Source organism: Stenella coeruleoalba, assembly GCF_951394435.1.
Source record: "Stenella coeruleoalba genome assembly, chromosome: 12".
Taxonomy (NCBI): Eukaryota; Metazoa; Chordata; class Mammalia; order Artiodactyla; family Delphinidae; genus Stenella; species Stenella coeruleoalba.
In genome coordinates this window covers 7,828,588-7,847,472 of record NC_137158.1, presented here as the reverse complement: position 1 = coordinate 7,847,472, position 18,885 = coordinate 7,828,588, and the positions used below count along the sequence as shown (strand labels likewise).

Sequence of the window (18,885 nt, the reverse complement as noted above, 5' to 3'; positions counted from 1 at the left end):
TTCATTACAGAAGTGTTCAAGGTCATTTTAACAAGAGCACAAAAGGGAATATTAATATGCTTACCCCATCCAAGGCACAAAAAGCGTTTCCTTATAAGCCGCGTCCTAATTTTTCCAGTTACAGCCATATATGATTGCCACGCCTCAGTCAAAACCCAACAGAATGAAGCCAGGAAGAAAAAGTGCAAAAATGCAGTGGTGGTTGTACAGATGCTCTGTGGAAACAGAAAAGACTCACACTTAATATGCGGGCATCACATGTCCTTCAGAAGGTTGTTAATCTCCAACCCATTGTTTTTACTTCAAATATCTACCTCTGCTTTGTGACAGAGTAATTATTTACAGAAATTAGAGACCCTGGAGTCTTTATGCTGTACATTATCTATGATAGAAAAAAATGTCCTAATTCCACTTGTGTGTTCAGTTTTTTATGAGGTGAAGCCTGAATGTAAATTTAAACTCTAGGGAGATTTAAATTAATACTTTACTTGAATTTTTTTCTTGAAACATAATTATGGGAATGATCCTTTCTTTGGGTTAATTTAAGTTACAGACATCTTGCATAATTCTTTTTGGTACATTCTTTATCCTTCCTTTTTAACCAATAATGCTCTGTTGTATTATCTGTTGATGTTAAGATTATATCGCCACAGCCTTTCAAAAGAAAAAAATTACTATGCTTTTTTATACAAGTGTGATAGTCAAGATGTAAGGGCAAAGTACAAAATGAGGTCTGGCTAATAGCCTAGAAAAAAATAGCATACGTATTTCAAAGCACTTAATACATTGCTCTGTGTTATTACACTACAATGTGTATCCTAATCAAATCATTTTGAAAAGCTAACCAAGTCACTGGCAGTACACAGCCATGATTTCAGAGACCTTTTTCTTTGTGCGACTTAATCACTTAAATGTGCCACCATTAGTTACTTGTGACTCATCTGCAAAGATGAGCAGCTTCATTTTGGTGAAGGCTGCTACTTACTTCACTACTGGTATAATTTCTTTGTGTAAATCTTGTTAAAATGCCAGTCTTTATAAACCAGTCCCAGTAAGCAAACTAATTTCTTCCTTTGTCAGTTTCAGTCTTGCTGTTTCCAAAAATTGAAAAAAAGCAAAACAGAGAGAGCTACAAAAAAAATCACTAAAAACTCATAACAAAGAAATAAAAATACAATCCCCATCCTCCCATCTCCATTCCGATCCACTATAGCAGAATATCTTTAAAAAAATTTAACCCAAATTATTCAAATTATTTGTTTATTCTTTGGAAATTCACCAGATGTTAATTTCGCTTTTCAGTTCTTTTAATCATATATAAAAAAACTTTACCATGTTTATCTCACCAGGTTGATTTAATGAGGAGGGGTAATGTACAGATGCTGAATAGGACTGTGCTAGGCAGATGGCAACTGCTTAATCGATTATGAGTATAATCATCATTTTTTTAAGTAGTACTAAAAATGCTGTTACCATTTTTCAGCATGGGATTCCTTATTTCATGTGGTACTTAAATCTACTTGGTACTTAAGTTTATTCTTACAAAACTGATGGGAGTTTGGGACTGACATGTACACACTGCTGTATTAAAAATGGATAACCAACAAGGATCTACTGTAGAGCACAGGGAACTCTGGTCAATATTATGTAACAACCCAAATGGGAAAATAATTTTAAAAAGAATAGATACATGTATATGTATAACTGAATCACTTTGCTGTACACCTGAAATAATCACAACATTGTTAATCAACTCTAATATAAAATAAAAAGTAAAAAAAAAAAGCAATCCATAAAGAAATTGATAACTTTCAGTCTGAGAAAGTCATGGATTTCCAGCACCTTCTTCCTCATCCCTTTACTCCTGTTTCAGCCATAATGCAGGAGCTTTAACCAACTGTGATTCCTCCTGCCCTTGAGACACAGACTTTTTTCCACATTGAAGTTTAAACATCTGCAGGCTGATTACTTTGCTCCTTCTTGATCTGTGGTCCCTGATCCCGATATGAATTTCAAAGATAACCCTTCCATTCAATTCCTGGACTAGTTACACTTTCTAATTCACCTGTCATTTCCTTCCAACTGGTCTTCTCCTCTCAGTTGTATGTGTTTATTGATTTATAAACTATCAGTACAGGCTTATATGAAACAATGCAAAATGTTGAAATGTTTAAATGATAAGTGCTGGAGGCACTGACATTTTGTAAGAAGTAGTAAAATGCTCAAGGTCTCACTACAGTGACTTAATTTGCTCTCGCTATATTATGCTTGTTACTTTGGGATTTATGAGACTCCCTTTAATTCTAATGTAAATTGAAATACACATAATACAAATAATTTGGGGTTACTGACATTTATATTTCGAGAATTCATGTCTCTCGGGACAATAATATGGTCACAACGTGTGTGGGGAAATATACAGTAACGAGAGAAGTAAGACCCATTTCTATGGGTGGTGGCATCCTACTATGATCAGATGAAATTCATATACATCTAGAAAGTGCTCCAAGTATGGAATTAAGCTGTCTCAACGTAATAAAGGTGTATCTGTGGACTAAAGAGGTCTAAAGTTACAAAACTAATCTTGTACGAAGGGTACAGCAAAACCCTATGATGCTATGATGCTGAGAGAGAGGGAGCTACATTTTGCTTCATTATCACGTGAAGGATCAGTATACTCAGATATACACTTCATGAAACACACACTGATTTTTCTACTGATGTCTTATATTTGCTAAGCTGTCTTTTAAAGTACAACTTTTATAAATAGCGATTTTCAAATAAAGTCTGTTATTTTCACATTTGTCCCATCAGTTTCCAGAAGGTGGCCACTCTAAGTCTGGGGCTCAGGATTCTCTGATTTCTTCTTCCACAGAACCTAAATCCCACATCAGGAACCCACAGAGATCACCCATCCTTGGATCCCCACAGTACTGGGGACTTTTCCACTTATAAACTCAAATTCTGATTTTCCTTTTCTGTCAACGTTCATGTCTTGTCTCTTGGTCAATTCTTCCTGCCACCGGACCCTCTGTGGTGATCTCCACCCTCTCACACCCTGTCTTTACTCAGCCCATGTGTGTCTACTCTCAACTCCATCAGAGCTGGGTCTTCACAGCTTGCCACTCACTAGCTCTTCAAGCTCATCATTCACTTCTTCGGCTCCTCCTTCCCTGTTGTTGATAAATATTACAAAACTTGGAAAGGTATTTAACTTGGCAAACTGAGGACAGTTTATACCTATAACCTTCACGTACACTTTTCATTGCAAATCCATAGGGACAACAGAAAAGGTTGCATAAAATAACTGGAAAGAAAAGATATGTAAACTATGGTAGACTAGGTACTGTGAGAAATGCCTGAAAAACAGAGAGCTGACGAAGGAGGAATGAAGAATACCAAGTCCAAAGCTACCCATTAGGAGCAGAGATTAAGACATGGAAAGTAGGAGATGTACGATATATGGATGATACAGAGGTTCCTACATCTGTTTAAAAGTATTTTTGGAAGAAAAAAAAGAGAGAAAATTTAGGGAGGAGGAAGCCTTTAAAGAAATATTATGGGGAAATTTCTCAGAACATTAAAGATCCTCTAGCTGGAAGACAGATACACACACACACACACACACACACACCCCAAGATCTATTGTGATGAAATCTGTGAACATCAAGAATAAAGACAAAATCCTAGAAGCTGTCAGAGTCAAAAGAAGGATTACTTCCAAAGGAATAAGAATCACCTTGACGTCAGATTCCTTGTGAGCAACCCAGGATATAAGAAGACAATAGGCTATCTTCAATATTCTAAGGGAAAATAACTTTGCAGAATTCTACACACAGCAAAACTATTATTCAGGTAGAGGCAGAAATAAAGACATTTTTTAGAATGGAAAGGAACTTTGAAGTTTATTACCTTAAGATTCTCTCTGAAAGAACTGCTAGACAATAAAAACCAATAATTATAAAAAATCCAGAAGAAAGGAATGAGACAAAAGAAGTCTCATGAATATCAATATTAAAATATGTTAAGTCTTAATAAATGTTTATTAAAAATTAAAAATATATATTTATTATATAGCCACTTGGATATATAATTCAAAATACTATCAATGAGGGCTAAAAGGTGAGACATAAAAGTTGCAAAGGAGCAGGGTAATTTAAAAGTATGTTGAAGCCTCTTTTTTTGTCTGCAGGAATATTTCAGATACTGAGTAACTCTAGATGTTAGAAAGATATGTTTGAACATTTATTTTAACAATGTTAAGGTAACCAAAAATGGTGGAAACAATATATTTGTAAAATAGTAGAAAAACTGAACTAAGAAAAATCTATCAGTGCAATTAATGGTAGGCAAAAGGGCAACTAGAAAATATAATACACAGAAAAATTAAATGAGGATAAGAATAATTCCAAACTACAGGAATCACAATAAATGGGAATGCTTTAGATTCACTAGTTAAACGTTAAGAACTTTTATCCTGCATAAAAAAAAATAAATCCAGTAATGAGTTTATAAGAGACCTCAAACACAATGACATAGGAAGACTGAGAATAAAGAGATGAAAGAGCTATATTAAGCAAATGCTAATAAGAAAAAAATCAGATGTCACAATGTTAATACTGAAAAGAACATTAAAAGAGATGAAGGACTTTTCATACTGATAAAAGGAGCAGGCCATAAAGAAGTCTCCAAAGTAACACATTTCTATGAAACTCATCACAAGTTTCCAAAGTATATGAAACAAAACCTGAGAAAACTATGAGGACAAACTGTCAAACTAAGTTTACAATGAAAGAAAACCTATAGCTCTCAGAAAGTCACAGAAAAGTGGAGAAAAATAGTAATATGGAATACTATAACAATCAGTAAAAGTGATTAATCTTCTTCCTTTGCAATATTATACATAAGAAACAACATGTGCAGTTCTTTAAAATACAAATAGAATATTTATAGCAGTTAACTAGTGCTAGGACAGAAAGTAGAATAAAATAAACTTAAGTAGTTTGATAACATACAGGACATTTTCACAAACTACAATGTAATGAGTTTAGAAATCAAAATTAAAATTCTGTACCTCTTGGGGGGAAAACTTTTAAATAATTAATAAATTAAAGAGAAATTAAATTCCAAATTATAAACTATTTAGAACTGAAAATCAGTATCAAAACTTGTGCAATTTTACTATGACAGTACTCAGGAGAGTTAAAGCCACAGATAGAAAACAAGAGAAAATGAAAATAAATGGGCCACTTAAAGAAATCAGAAGGAGTTTTATAAAGACAAAAGCAGAAATTACAAATGAAAATATGTAAAAAGAGTCAAATTGATCTACAAAACCCAAGCTGATTCAAGAGGCTAATAAAGCAGCTACACCTTTGGCTATTGTGATTTTTTAAAGAGTGGAGGAGAAAGAAAAATAAATAACATTAGGAATAAAAAATGTTATTAAAAGTATCATAAAAGAATAGCAGGTAATATATATATATAATTGAAAATCTACATAAGATGGACATTCTTCAAGAAAAACATAAATGATCAAAATTGGCCTGAGAGATAAAATTTAATCTTAGCTAAAATGGAAAGGTAGTAAAAGGTAATAAAAGAAATCTTCAAAAATGACAGAAGGTTCAGAAAAATTTACCGGCAAATTCTAACAAACTTAATGTATTATAAGTCCCATTTTATAAAATATTTTCAGGCCAAAGAAAAAGATTAGAAGTATCTGATTCATTTTACAAGGCTAGAATAACATTGACATCAAAATGAACAAGAAAACTATGAGCCACTTTCACTTATCTACATAAATGTGAAAGTATTAAATTAAAGATCAAATCCAGAAATACAGAAAAAAAGATACTAAATCACTGTCAGATAAGTGTGCCCACTAATGCAGGATGATTTCAACATTTAAAGTGACCCTCAATATAATTTATTATATTAACAGATTAAAGAAATCATGTGATCATATCAATAAATGTGAAAGAATTTGATAAAATTCAAAATCCAAAGATCATTTAAGATATCTTCATTACATATTACAAATAGAGGAGAACATTTTTACTTAATAAAGGTTATCTCTCCAAAACTTATGATTGAAAAACATATCTAATAGTGAGATATTAGAAGCATTCCCATCATGAATTAAAGCAGGCCCACCATCACTTCTACTATTCTAAATTGTATAGGAGGTCCTCACCAAAACAATATAAGAAAAAGTAATAGGAAAGGAAGAGACAATATTTTCATCATTGCAGAAATATATCTCCTTACTAGAAAACCCAAAAGGATCAATTTTTTAAACAATTGGAAATAATAAGAAGAATCAACAAGGTGGCTGCAAATAAGATCAACATACAAATATTATATTTCCTGTACACTGATATCAATATACAAAACTGACTTCCTTATATACCAACAATATCCATTGGAAGATGTAGTACAAAATTTCTAACTACTCATGACTGATTTGTCTTTCTTCTCCCTCCCAAACCATGTTAAAATGGCCAAATTTTTAAGCAACAGGAAAAAAAGAGAATAGGCAGTAGACAAGAGTGAATGAACTCAAGGCATTGACAAATTCATAAGATGCTGAGGGAAGGAGGTGTAACTGACTTAGAGTGGCAGAGAAAGTTACAGCCTAAGCTCTTGTAGGGTGAGGGGTGGTGGAAGAAATACTGACTGTAATGGAGACAATTCACCCTGCAGACCTTCAGAGGGTTTAACACGTGGAAACAGTAAGGGCCAGAAATGGAAGGAAGACCCAAGTTTGCATGGGACTGAAAAAGAGCCAGGTTGGTTGAAAACTCTACATACAGAGCAGCTGAAACTATTTCTTCCCAGCTCAATGCAGCCTAGCACTGTCACAGGGAGGCTTAGTCTTTGAAAAATTCAGTGGGTTGGGTTCTGAACTCAGACACCAGTCTCAGTGGGTAAGTGTACAAGGCAGATACAAATGTATGTATTAAACCATAGGGCCCTCCCTCTCTGTCGCCCTCACTTCTACTCCCCAAATGCCAGCAGGTCAGAGGTTAAAATTCTCCCCCAAAGGGGAAAAATCTTCATACCCTGGCTCATCCTTGATTAACATGTAGATTACCTTTCAATAAGTCCATCTATCCTAGTAGAGAACTTCAAGTCACTTTTTAGGGCCTTGCTTTTATATATGATTACACAGCAAAAGATAATTAGATAATTGAAAAAATCTTCCAACGTGGAAGAATGAAAAAAAGCCAAGCGAAGAAAAAAAAAAGTGAGGCAGGAGGAGAGATAATAGAGGTAACAGAAAAATTAAAATTTCTAAAACAGATTAAGTCCTTCAGAAACTGAGAAAAGACATTGCACCTATAAAACAAAATCACTAGGGAAAGATTATCAGATGAAGGAAAAGGTCCTATTCAAAATAACAACCAAAATTATAAAACACCTCAAATACATTTAACAAAAATGTGCAGGAGCTTCATGTAGAAAATGCTAACATTTAATTAAAGTACACAAAACAAGACATGAATAGATGGGAAATATATTATGTACATGAATTGGGAGGCTCAGTGTCATGTAAATGTCAATCTTCTCCAAACTGATAAATATATTCAATGCAATTCCCATCAATTTTTGTTTTTTTTAAGCTTGACAGGCCAATTCTAAGTCATGGAGCAAACCCAATACAAAGAATCCTCCAGGAAGTCTCAAAAGAAGAATAAAGCAGGATAGAGGTTTTCCTAATGGCATAAAAGAGAATAACGTGTAGTCAGATGATCACCATCCCCATTTGGCACATGAGGGTTTGGAGACACTAAGTAACTTGGCCCATGTTTCATGGTTACTGAATGGGGAGGAGCAGTTAAGACATTGTCTCTGACCCCAGAGCTTGTGCACTTCCTTAACTACCTAACTACACTGCATTTTGACAATGTTATTTTGCTCATTAATAGCCTAAGCCTCACAATCTTTTTCATCTTTTTCAGGTCCCAACTTTCCCCCTTACTCTTATATCAGATGGGCTTGCCTTCAACATTACTGATGAGGTACAGACCATCAATAGTATTGTTAATCTCATATTCCCTGGGACCCTTAGCTTCATCTACCTCTGCCTCCTTTCCAGAGCAGACCCTCACCCTTCCAGGAGCTGGTGTAATAGAGCTAAGAGGCAGGTTCACACACTGCTTCATCTGCTGTAAAAATGAGGATGCTGACAGCACCTATGCTGTAGGACTGTTGTAAAGGTTAAATGGCATGATCTATGTAAAGAGCTTGATACATAGTAACTACTCTCGACCCTACATTTGGTCAGCTCTATACTCTCCCCATTTAGTTAGCTTCTATATGCTTATATACATAATCTCCTAGCCTACAAGTCTGTTAAAATATCTATCTTCAACCAACAAACCAGCCAATCAACCGCCTTTTTATTGCCTTTTTTTGGACTGGTTCTCATCGGGTTGCTTTCTCTCTTTCCAGTTGTCAAAATTCTTGAAAGGTTAAGCTGTTCATCAACTTCTTTACTACCAGCTCACATATTCTCTTCTTGCCATACAACATCTCCCCTGAATTGCCCTCCCACACGAATAACCCCTGACTTCCTAATTTCCAGAGCTCATGAATGGAATTCTTTTAGTTTGCCACACAAACTTTGAACCTCAACATTCTCATGCATAATGAGATCTTTACTATATGATCTTTAAAGGCTTCCCTAGCTCTAAAATTCTACAATACCATGAATACTCTCTAATTAAAGACCTCATCAGGATATTCACTTCTTCTTGAATTAATTTAATTTTTAATTAATTAGTTTTGGAAATTTGTTTTCTCAGGAAATTATCCTTTTCATTTACATTTTCCAATGTCTTAGTATCTGGTTATATTAATATTCTCATAAGTTTTTTTTTTTTTTTCCAGTACGTGGGCCTCTCACTGTTATGGCCTCTCCCGTTGCGGAGCACAGGCTCCGGAAGCGCAGGCTCAGCGGCCATGGCTCACGGGCCCAGCCGCTCCGCGGCATGTGGGATTTTCCCCGACCGGGGCACGAACCCGTGTCCCCTGCATTGGCAGGCGGACTCTCAACCACTGCACCACCAGGGAAGCCCTCTCATAAGTTTTAAGAAATACCATTTGTTAATTTCTAAGTTTGATTATCTATATTTCTTACGTCTTATTAGGTTTATCAAAGATGTCTATTTTACTAGTTTATTTCAAATCTTAATGATTCTTTAATTCCAACTTGAAAACTATTTTACATTATTACAGTGAAGAATTTTTCAAAGTGTGAAATATAATTATTTCCTCTTTTCATTTGGCAGATTTTCAAGAATTCTAAGAACAAAACACAGTGTTTACCTTATTTCCAACATTCAAATAAGTCAGAGAGAAGGGTGTTAACATTTAAAAATAAGCAATCTTAGATAACTATTTTGTAAATATTTCAAAAAAGCAAAAGAGAAAATGCTTTTGATGAGAGATACATGATATAATAAAACCTCCATGGAACATATAGAATGCAGAGAAACCTGATTTTGTTAAAAATATGAAAAACAGAATATTGAGATGAAGCACTCCAGGGAAATATTTATAAACTATCAAACAGTATGAATATCCATATACTTTAATTTCAGCATTTATGGAGAAATCAAGAATTATTGCAGTTGTCACAACAATTTAACAATCTTAGACAAACTGAAATAATTCCTTAATATGAACGAATTCGTATTTGAATTATTTTAATACTTTCCTGTATTCACATACTGATTTGTCCATAATAAATAAATTATAAATGTGTATACCTTGCTATTCTCATGGAATAAAACATGTATTCAGTACAAGACACACACAGCATAATTTTGGGATGCATCCATAACTCTTTACATATGAATGTTGCTATGGGAAGAAATTATGACTCACCACCGTTGTGATTTTCAAAGACAGTCCTTTAAAGGCTACACTAATAATTTCCTATTTGTAATATTCAGAAAATGGTAGTTCTTACAGACTAAAAATGAATTGTTGTGAGAGTGAAATAAGATAATGGATAAAAAGGGCTTTACACAAAGGTAGTACATAACTTCACATACAGTAAGTGCACAATAAATGATTGATGTTAATAATAGGATCATAATTAAAACCTTAATCAAATACATGAAATATTTTCATTTGGCAAAACAAACTTATTTAAAGATGTTTTACTACATTTTAAAAGATGATGAGAAAACTAAGTTGTTAAGCACATCCTCTGTCTTAAACATTAATTTCACAGCAATGTTACAAGGTCAATATTTATAACTGAGGAAATGAAACTCAGTGAAGTCATGTCTGAAGTTGCACAGGTAGCAAATGAAGAAGCATGTGCTCCTTTCACTACAATATGCTGCCTGTGCCGTGAGGGACCCGATTTTGCTAATACTCATACTTATGTGGTTATACTATATCTTTTCAAGCCACCAGAAATTCTTTTTGAAATAAAAGTGTATAGCTTTTAAATAAATAGATATTATTATAAACAAACAAAAAGGATATTAAGTGATTTGTCCTTATTGTCCAAATTATCAACAAATAAAACAGAAAAATGCACCATGTAAAAGTATAGCTTTACAACAAATAACAAATGTTGGTGAGGGTGTGGAGAAAAGGGAACCCCTGTGCACTGTTGGTGGGAATGTAAATTGGTGCAGCCACTATGGAAAACAGTATGAAGTTTTCTTAAAAAACTAAAAATAGGGCTTCCCTGGTGGCGCAGTGGTTGAGAGTCCGCCTGCCGATGCAGGGGACACGGGTTCGTGCCCCGGTCCGGGAGGATCCCACATGCCGCGGAGCGGCTAGGCCCGTGAGCCATGGCCGCTGAGCCTGTGCATCCGGAGCCTGTGCTCCACAACGGGAGAGATCACGACAGTGAGAGGCCCGCGCACCACAAAAAACAAAAAAACAAAAAAACAGAAAACAAACAACCCCCCCCCCAAAAAAAAACCTAAAAATAGAGTTGCCATATGATCCAGCAATTCCACTCCTGGGTATATATCCAAAGAAAATGAAAACACTAGTTCTAAAAGATACATGCACCCCAATGTTCATAGCAGCATTATCTACAATAGCCAAGATATGGAAGCAACCTAAGTGCCAATCAGCAGATGAACAGATAAATCTACTCAGCCAAAAAAAGAATGAAACTTGCCATTTGCTACAACACGGATGAACATGAAGGGTATTATGCTTAGTGAAATAAATCAGACAAAGACAAATGCTGTATGTTATCACTTATGTGTGGAATCTAAAAAATAAAATAAATGAGTGAATAAAACAAAACAGAAACAGACTCACAGATACAGAGAACCATCTAGTGATTGCCATTGGGGAGAGAGATGGGGGAGGGGCAAGATAGGGGTAGGAGGTTAAGCGGTACAAACTATTATGCATAAAATAGGTAGGCTACAAGGATATATTTATACAGCACTGGGAATATAGTCAATATTTGTTAAAATGGAGTATAATCTACAAAAATATTGAATCACTATGTTGTATACATGAAACTAATATAATATTGTAAATCAACTATCTTTAATTAAAAAAAGAAAAAATATTGTTGAGACAGTAGGTTTCATGTTAAGTGTTCTATTAAAGACAATAACAACAAGAAAGGCACACAAGGCAACGTTGGAAAGTGTTGGATGTATCGACTACCTTGATTGTGGTGATGGTACAAATTGCGCACATTAAGTATGTGCAGTTCTTTGTATATCAATTATACTTTAATAAAGCTGTTTTTAAAAAAGTACAGTTCTGGTTATATAGATTCCACCAACACATATGCAAACGCCAAATGGAATGAATCATTAAAACCAGTAAGTGTTGTGGCTTTAAGCATCAACATTTCACAAAGTTAAATGAAAACTTTATGGTATTAAGGATTCAGTCAGAATCTTTCTGTTAATGTCACTTCTTCAGGCTCCCTCATTCCATAGCTGCTGTGACATGCTACATCAACAGCCATGTCATTTGCAGAAAACTGACAAACATCTCTCATAGACCCAGATACTTAGCCTGTGCATTGTTCCCCTTGGATGTAAAGGAAAATATCAAGAGAAGAGATATAATGGACTTTAGTTCTCTCTTGAAAACTCTTGGCTCACCATTAAAAGTTCTAATACTCGCTTAAAAGTAGTGGCACAAAACTATGATGAGGAAATGTTATTATATTATTATCTCTCTGATTCATCTTTTTTGAAAAAAAATTGAACAATAGAAGACATTGCTAAATAGTCATGTATGATATGAAATAGTTAATGAGTAAAGGGACAATATCAATGGTTGGTAAATATGAATACCTCAAACAATAATAACTCTTATTTGCTAGATTTTTATAATTTCATATTAAAATAAAGCAGCACTATTAAAAAGAAAATAAATGCTAGATAGATGTCAATAGAGATAAAAATCTGTTCCACAGATGTTAAAAATATGTATCTTGCAAAAACATGTTCCTAATTTGCAGACCTTGGAAAGTTTGTCACATATAATGGGGAAATCTGGTTCTTTGAAATATGTCCTTTGGGAATCCAAACATTTGTACATCACACACAGCAGATGCTTCATTATATACTGTTATCTCCAGACTTAGGAAATAACAATTTTATTCAAAATGAAATGAAATTAAGCCACTTGCTAAATAAGGCCAAAAGTTCATCTAAAGCTTCACTAATAACTTGGAATCTTCGAAATGTGTTATAAGCTCTAAGATACTTCTAAAAACTGACTTACATTGTGATCTGTATTTGTAGAGGAAATCATTCATCAGTGAGTGTATATCCCCTGGTTTAAGTAAGCACCATATACAGTCACTCAAAAGGGATAATAGTAACTTGTGTATAAAGTTGCCTTCAACTTGTAACAGCAGAGCAAATAAAATAAAACTCTGAAGCCTTTTTGCTGGGGTTTCTAGGCCTTGAAAATATTTTTCTGATGACTTGGAAGGCAGAGGAAGATAACAAGAAGAAGACATTTTTATATCAAGAAGACATTTATTTATTTACTGTTTATCAAGTTTAATCAACTGTCCACTTGGTATCACAAGACTATTTAAATGTGGAGTGAAAACAACTTTTGATTTAGAGACCACATGGTGTGAAAATGTCCTAGGTTTTAGAGGCAGGCTAGTAATTCTCAACTTTGGCTGGACAGGATTATCACCTAGGGAGCTCTAAAAAATATGCACCAATTAGTGCAATCCCCTAAGACTTTGATGCAATCAGTCTGGGGTGTAGCCTGGCCATTTTATAATTGTCAAGGCTCCACTTATGATTCCAATGTGCATCCAACATAGACAGTCAATAACTCCAGATGTGTGACCTTGCATACATTATTCAATTTCTCACAGTGTCAATCTTTCATTTGTCAGTTGGAAGTGAAAATACCCACTACATAGGGTCACCTTAAAATTACATATAATTGATGTAAAGTGCTTAACTCTTGGTGGGTTCTAAAAAGGATTAGCAATAATGACTATCCACGCAAATTCTCAACCTATTATAGTAACTTATCTAATCGTAGTCAGTTCCTAGAAAGAATAACAAAAATGGGCCCCTCTGCTATGCATTCATATTTTAATTTATAATGCCTATAGAACTGATATACTTCTTTATAGAACCCACTATGAAAAGAGAATCAAGTAGCTGACAATGAAAGGTGTGGAAAAAAACAAGCCAAAACAGAGTAATGGGGCTTCCCTGGTGGCTCAGTGGTTGAGAGTCCGCCTGCTGATGCAGGGGACGCGGGTTCGTGCCCTGGTCCGGGAGGATCCCACATGCCACGGAGCGGCTGGTCCCGTGAGCCATGGCCGCTGAGCCTGTGCGTCCGGAGCCTGTGCTCCGCAACGGGAGAGGCCACAACAGTGAGAGGCCCATGTACCACAAAAAAACAACAACAACAACAACACAAAAAACACAACCCCTCCCCCCCCAAAAAAAACAAAACAGAGTAATGCTGTCCTTGGTGGTGCAAGGAGGAAGGCAGACTCCTCCAGATACTTGAGGGAAAATGCCTGACGCTGAAAGACCCCCTCAGTTAAATTATGCAATTCACTCGGCCAGTTATGGGACTCCGGGCATGAAAACTTGTAGAAATCTCAAAGAACTTCTCCAAAGAACCACTTTCAAACCTGAGATTGGGTGGTTCCATTTGTGCTCACCTTTCAAATCTTTATTTCCTTATATCTGAGCCATCCAACCCCAGATATTTCCAGTCCAATATGTCTAAAAATAAACTCTTCACCCTTGCTTTTTAGCTAGCTCTTCTTTTTCTGTTTGCTATTATTGAAAGAACACCCTCATTCTCATGAATGAATGAAATCTAGATGTCAACCTTGTAATTCCCCCACAACCAATCAATTACCCATTCCTATTTGAGTATATTTAATAACGATATATTGACTCCACTGACCTTTCCATTTCCACAACCTTAGATGGGGCTGTCACGTGCTCTCTCCTGAACTCTTAGTGACAGAGTGAGATTTTGGTGCAGACCTCCCTTCTGCCGGCCCCATCTCCAGCTCCTTTAGCAGACTCCAGAGTAAGCACAGCAAGATGTCCGTGCCCCTCCCGTCAACAAGTTAATCAAGGAAAGGTCTTTGATAATTCAAAAAGAGTCATGTACAAAAATGTTCACTGCAGCACTATTTACGATAGCCAGGACATGGAAGCAACCTAAGCGTCCACCAACAGATGAATGGATGAAGAAGATGTGGCACATATATGCAATGGAATATTACTCAGCCATAAAAAGGAATGAAACTAGGTGGATGAACCTAGAGACTGTCATACAGAGTGAAGTAAGTCAGAAAGAGAAAAACAAATACCGTATGCTAACACATATATATGGAATCTAAAAAAAAAAAAAGGTCAGAAGAACCTAGGGGCAAGATGGGAATAAAGATGCAGACCTACTAGAGAATGGACTTGAGGACACGGGGAGGGGGAAGGTAAGCTGGGACAAAGTGAGAGAGGGGCATGGACATATATACACTACCAAACATAAAATAGATAGCTAGTGGGAAGCAGCCGCATAGCACAGGGAGATCAGCTTGGTGCTTTGTGACCACCGAGAGGGGTGGGATAGGGCGGGTGAGAGGGAGGGAGATGCAAGAGGGAAGAGATATGGGGACATATGTATATGTATAACTGATTCACTTTGTTATAAAGCAGAAACTAACACACCATTGTAAAGAAATTATACTCTAACAAAGATGTTAAAAAAAAAAAAAGGAAAGGTCTTTGAATATGCCTGGTATATACTAAGTGCTAAATAAATATGTGGTATCGTTATCAGTATTTTCATAATTATTAGAAGGGGATATGGGTACGAGATTTATTTTCACAATGAGAAATACTAAAGTATGTTTAAATGTTAAGTGAAGAATCAAATAGAGAGAGAAACTGTGAATCAGGAATGAGAAAAAACTGACTGCATCAAGTTCAGGAAAATTCGGACAGAAATGAAATCTAAAGCACGTGAGAAGAACGAACTTTTGAGAAGGTCCTAATTTAAAACAGGTAGAGAAGAAGAATGAGGGGGTGAAATGTAGATGACGTGGCATATTTGTGGTGGGAAAGTAAGGTCCTTCTCTGTGATGGCTGGCAGATTCTTTCTGGAGTAGGATTGAGACAGTTGCTAAAGTTATAGAAGTAGGAGGCAGATCAGAGGTTTGAGTAACTACGGAGGGACTGGGAATTCTCTTTGTTGAGAATTGGAGGGCCAGATGACAGGGAATTGCTAGGCAGCTTTGAAGCCTCTATCCAGCTGAGTGACTATGCATGTATCAGCTCATCACCACTGGAAAACCAAAGACCTAGAGCATAGGCCCCCATCCAACTCTGAAGCCAAGGATTCCAGTCCCCTGCAAAAGTCGAGAAATACTGGTTCTGCTGTTTTTCTGTTTGGATGTTTTCCTGGGTTCCATTTGCAATGGACCATCCAGTACACACATAATTCCATTTCTCCCCGCTTTGACTTCTTATTACACTCCCCTTGCCGTTGTGCTCTCAGAAGACAGAAACCAGCTCCCTGGAAACAATTCAAACTATTGCCAGGAACAAATCAAAATTTCAGCACATTGGTTGGGATATACTGAAATCACATTGTCTCAAACCCCTTATTCTGAAGCAAGATTGAAGATGTGTCTCAAGCTGCTTCTTATCTTTTAATAAACAATGACTTTTGAAAGTCTGGAACCCTGCCAGGCTAGGTTCTCAGCTTCTCAGCATGTGGGACAGACAACTATGGTCACAGTGCTGTGATCCAGATTGGACAAAAATAATAGATCGCAAAACAAACTATTTCCAGTACCATTACTTTTATAAGTAATGACTATAAATACCTTTAGGAAGACATTCATTTATTGGGAAAGAATAGTTCAGCCCAGAGAAACCCTAGATAATCTTTTTCTTTATCATGTCTTAATAGGTTTTGCCATCAAGGAATTCAGGGTCAAAATATTTCTTGAGTATCCAGTGTATGGAAAATCCTGTATTAGGCAAGTTACAATATAAACATTTTACACAAGAACATAAAACTATAAATTACTTAAGTATAAAACACATCTGCAGTGGGCTTCCCTGGTGGCGCAGTGGTTGAGGGTCCGTCTGCCGATGCAGGGGACACGGGTTCGTTCCCCGGTCCGGGAAGATCCCACATGCTGCGGAGCAGCTGGGCCCGTGAGCCATGGCCGCTGAGCCTGTGCGTCCGGAGCCTGTGCTCCGCAACGGGAGAGGCCACAGCAATGAGAGGCCCGTGTACCGCAAAAAACAAAAACAAAAACAAAAACAAAAACATCTGCAAGCAGTTATGACATATGCATGTGTTTAGTACAGATTACTGAAAGGAATAAGGTCAAGAGGATAAGGACACTTCAAATTCTGAATTTAAGTTGCTGGATTTTTGGTGTGTGTATAAAACACATTCTTGGGCTTCCCTGGTGGCTCAGTGGTTGAGAATCTGCCTGTCAATGGGGACACGGGTTCGAGCCCTGGTCTGGTAGGATCCCACATGCCGCAGAGCAACTACGCCCGTGAGCCACAACTACTGAGCCTGCGCGTCTGGACCCTGTGCTCTGTAACAAGAGAGGCCGCGATAGTGAGAGGCCCGTGCAACGCGTTGAAGAGTGACTCCCGCTTGCCACAACTAGAGAAAGCCCTCGCACAGAAATGAAGACCCAACACAGCAAAAATTAATTAATTAATTAATAAACTCCTACCCCCAACATCTTCTTTAAAAAAACAAAACAAAACAAAAACACATTCTTAACATTACTTAATTTCTTTTATCAGTACAGAATATTAGCTAAATTTTATGAGGACAATTCACTTTTAAAGCTGGAGCTTAAATGACACTAGCAAAAAATTGATTGAAAAGAGGAAGGAAGTAAAAACATTATTTTACGTTATTTTCAGAACATTAAAACATTAGCAGTATACTACATAATAACCTCATACTTTGTTTAGAAATGGTGACGGCTGGATCACAATGTTTCTGGGTTGGCCAAAACTTTATTATTAAGCTTCTTTGGTTTCAACGTGACATGTCATGCCTTATACCGTTTCCTTTTATCATATTTTAAATTTTTATTTAAAACCAAAACAGCAAAAATGTGTCAACAGGAAAAGAGGGGCGAAATCCAAAAAGTCATTAAGTCAAAAATAGATCTCACTAAATATTTTAAGTGTAGTCTTTTATTCTTATATCATGACTTTTTGCGGTACGCGGGCCTCTCACCGCTGTGGCCTCCCCCGTTGCAGAGCACAGGCTCCGGATGCACAGGCTCAGCGGCCATGGCTCACGGGCCCAGCCGCTCTGCGGCATGTGGGATCTTCCCGGACCGGGACACGAACCCATGTCCCCTGCATTGGCAGGCGGACTCACAACCACTACGCCACCAGGGAAGCCCATGACATTTAATTATACAATTTAAAGTAATGTGGATGAGCTGAGAAACTCCCTCCTTTTTTACTCACAAGCAAGAGTACAAGCGAGAGAGATCTGGGCTCAAGGTTGAGGGGGAAAGGGTGGGGAGTGCAGGAAGAGTGGAAAGGTGTCCCCGGTCATCTCTAGAGAGCTATCATTTCATTCCCCTCATTTTAGGAGGGCGAAACCCGCTCCTCTCGCCCCACCTCCAGCCTTCCCTCCTTCTATTCTTCTCCATACATTTTTGCCGTCTGAGGAGAGGTGTGGCATAGTCAAAGTTAGTGTTGGAACAGAAAAGAGAGAAGAAAGAGAATTCAGTTACATCCAGCCACCTGTCCTCCTACTTTGACCACAATGTCCTAATGCCAGGATTCCACAAGGAAGAGAGCTTTGCTGCAGAATCAACTCGATTCCAATGAACCAAATGCTACACAAATCACTGAATCAGTTCAGATCAAGCTAATATTATATAAATCATATCTATCTTTTTCTATCTACTTGTTTATCTTATTCAGTTCTCAATTACAGGCTCTCAATGCATGAGACACTCTCTTGTAGTACTTGAAGCGCTTTGAGAGGAATACACGTCCTTCCAGGTTTCTAGGATCCCATTTAATGCATGACTACAGCAAACAATGATTGTACCTCAGAATAACACAACACCTTCTTTTTTCTTCCATGAATTCAAAACCATTTTCTCTTATATTATCACAGTATCTGTTGGAAACTCCTATTTTTATGCTTATTTCAAAGATTATAGCTTTTAAGGATCAGGAATTTGTTTTCTTTTTTTCTGTTCAGTGGAATACCTGGCCCATAGATTTTATCCCGTAAATAGTTGTCCTATGAAAAAATTAAGAAAGTAGCTCTGTTATTAATAAATTCAAAGGCGATTTTGGCCTGAATATACATGCTGTTGCTTGGTGGTGATTAAGTGTGAGGAGTTATCCA

The 18,885-nt window shown here is 36.6% G+C and overlaps 1 protein-coding gene across 1 annotated transcript in view; it reads right to left on the bottom strand.

Annotated features, from left to right (window-relative positions):
* The window catches only part of ADGRB3 (adhesion G protein-coupled receptor B3), an 802,351-nt gene that overhangs the window by 56,376 nt on the left and 727,090 nt on the right, over nt 1-18,885 (bottom strand). The window contains exon 21 of the mRNA XM_079939099.1: nt 65-215. Within this exon, the coding sequence (XP_079795225.1) occupies nt 65-215 (151 nt within the window). The remainder of the gene's footprint in view (nt 1-64; nt 216-18,885) is intronic.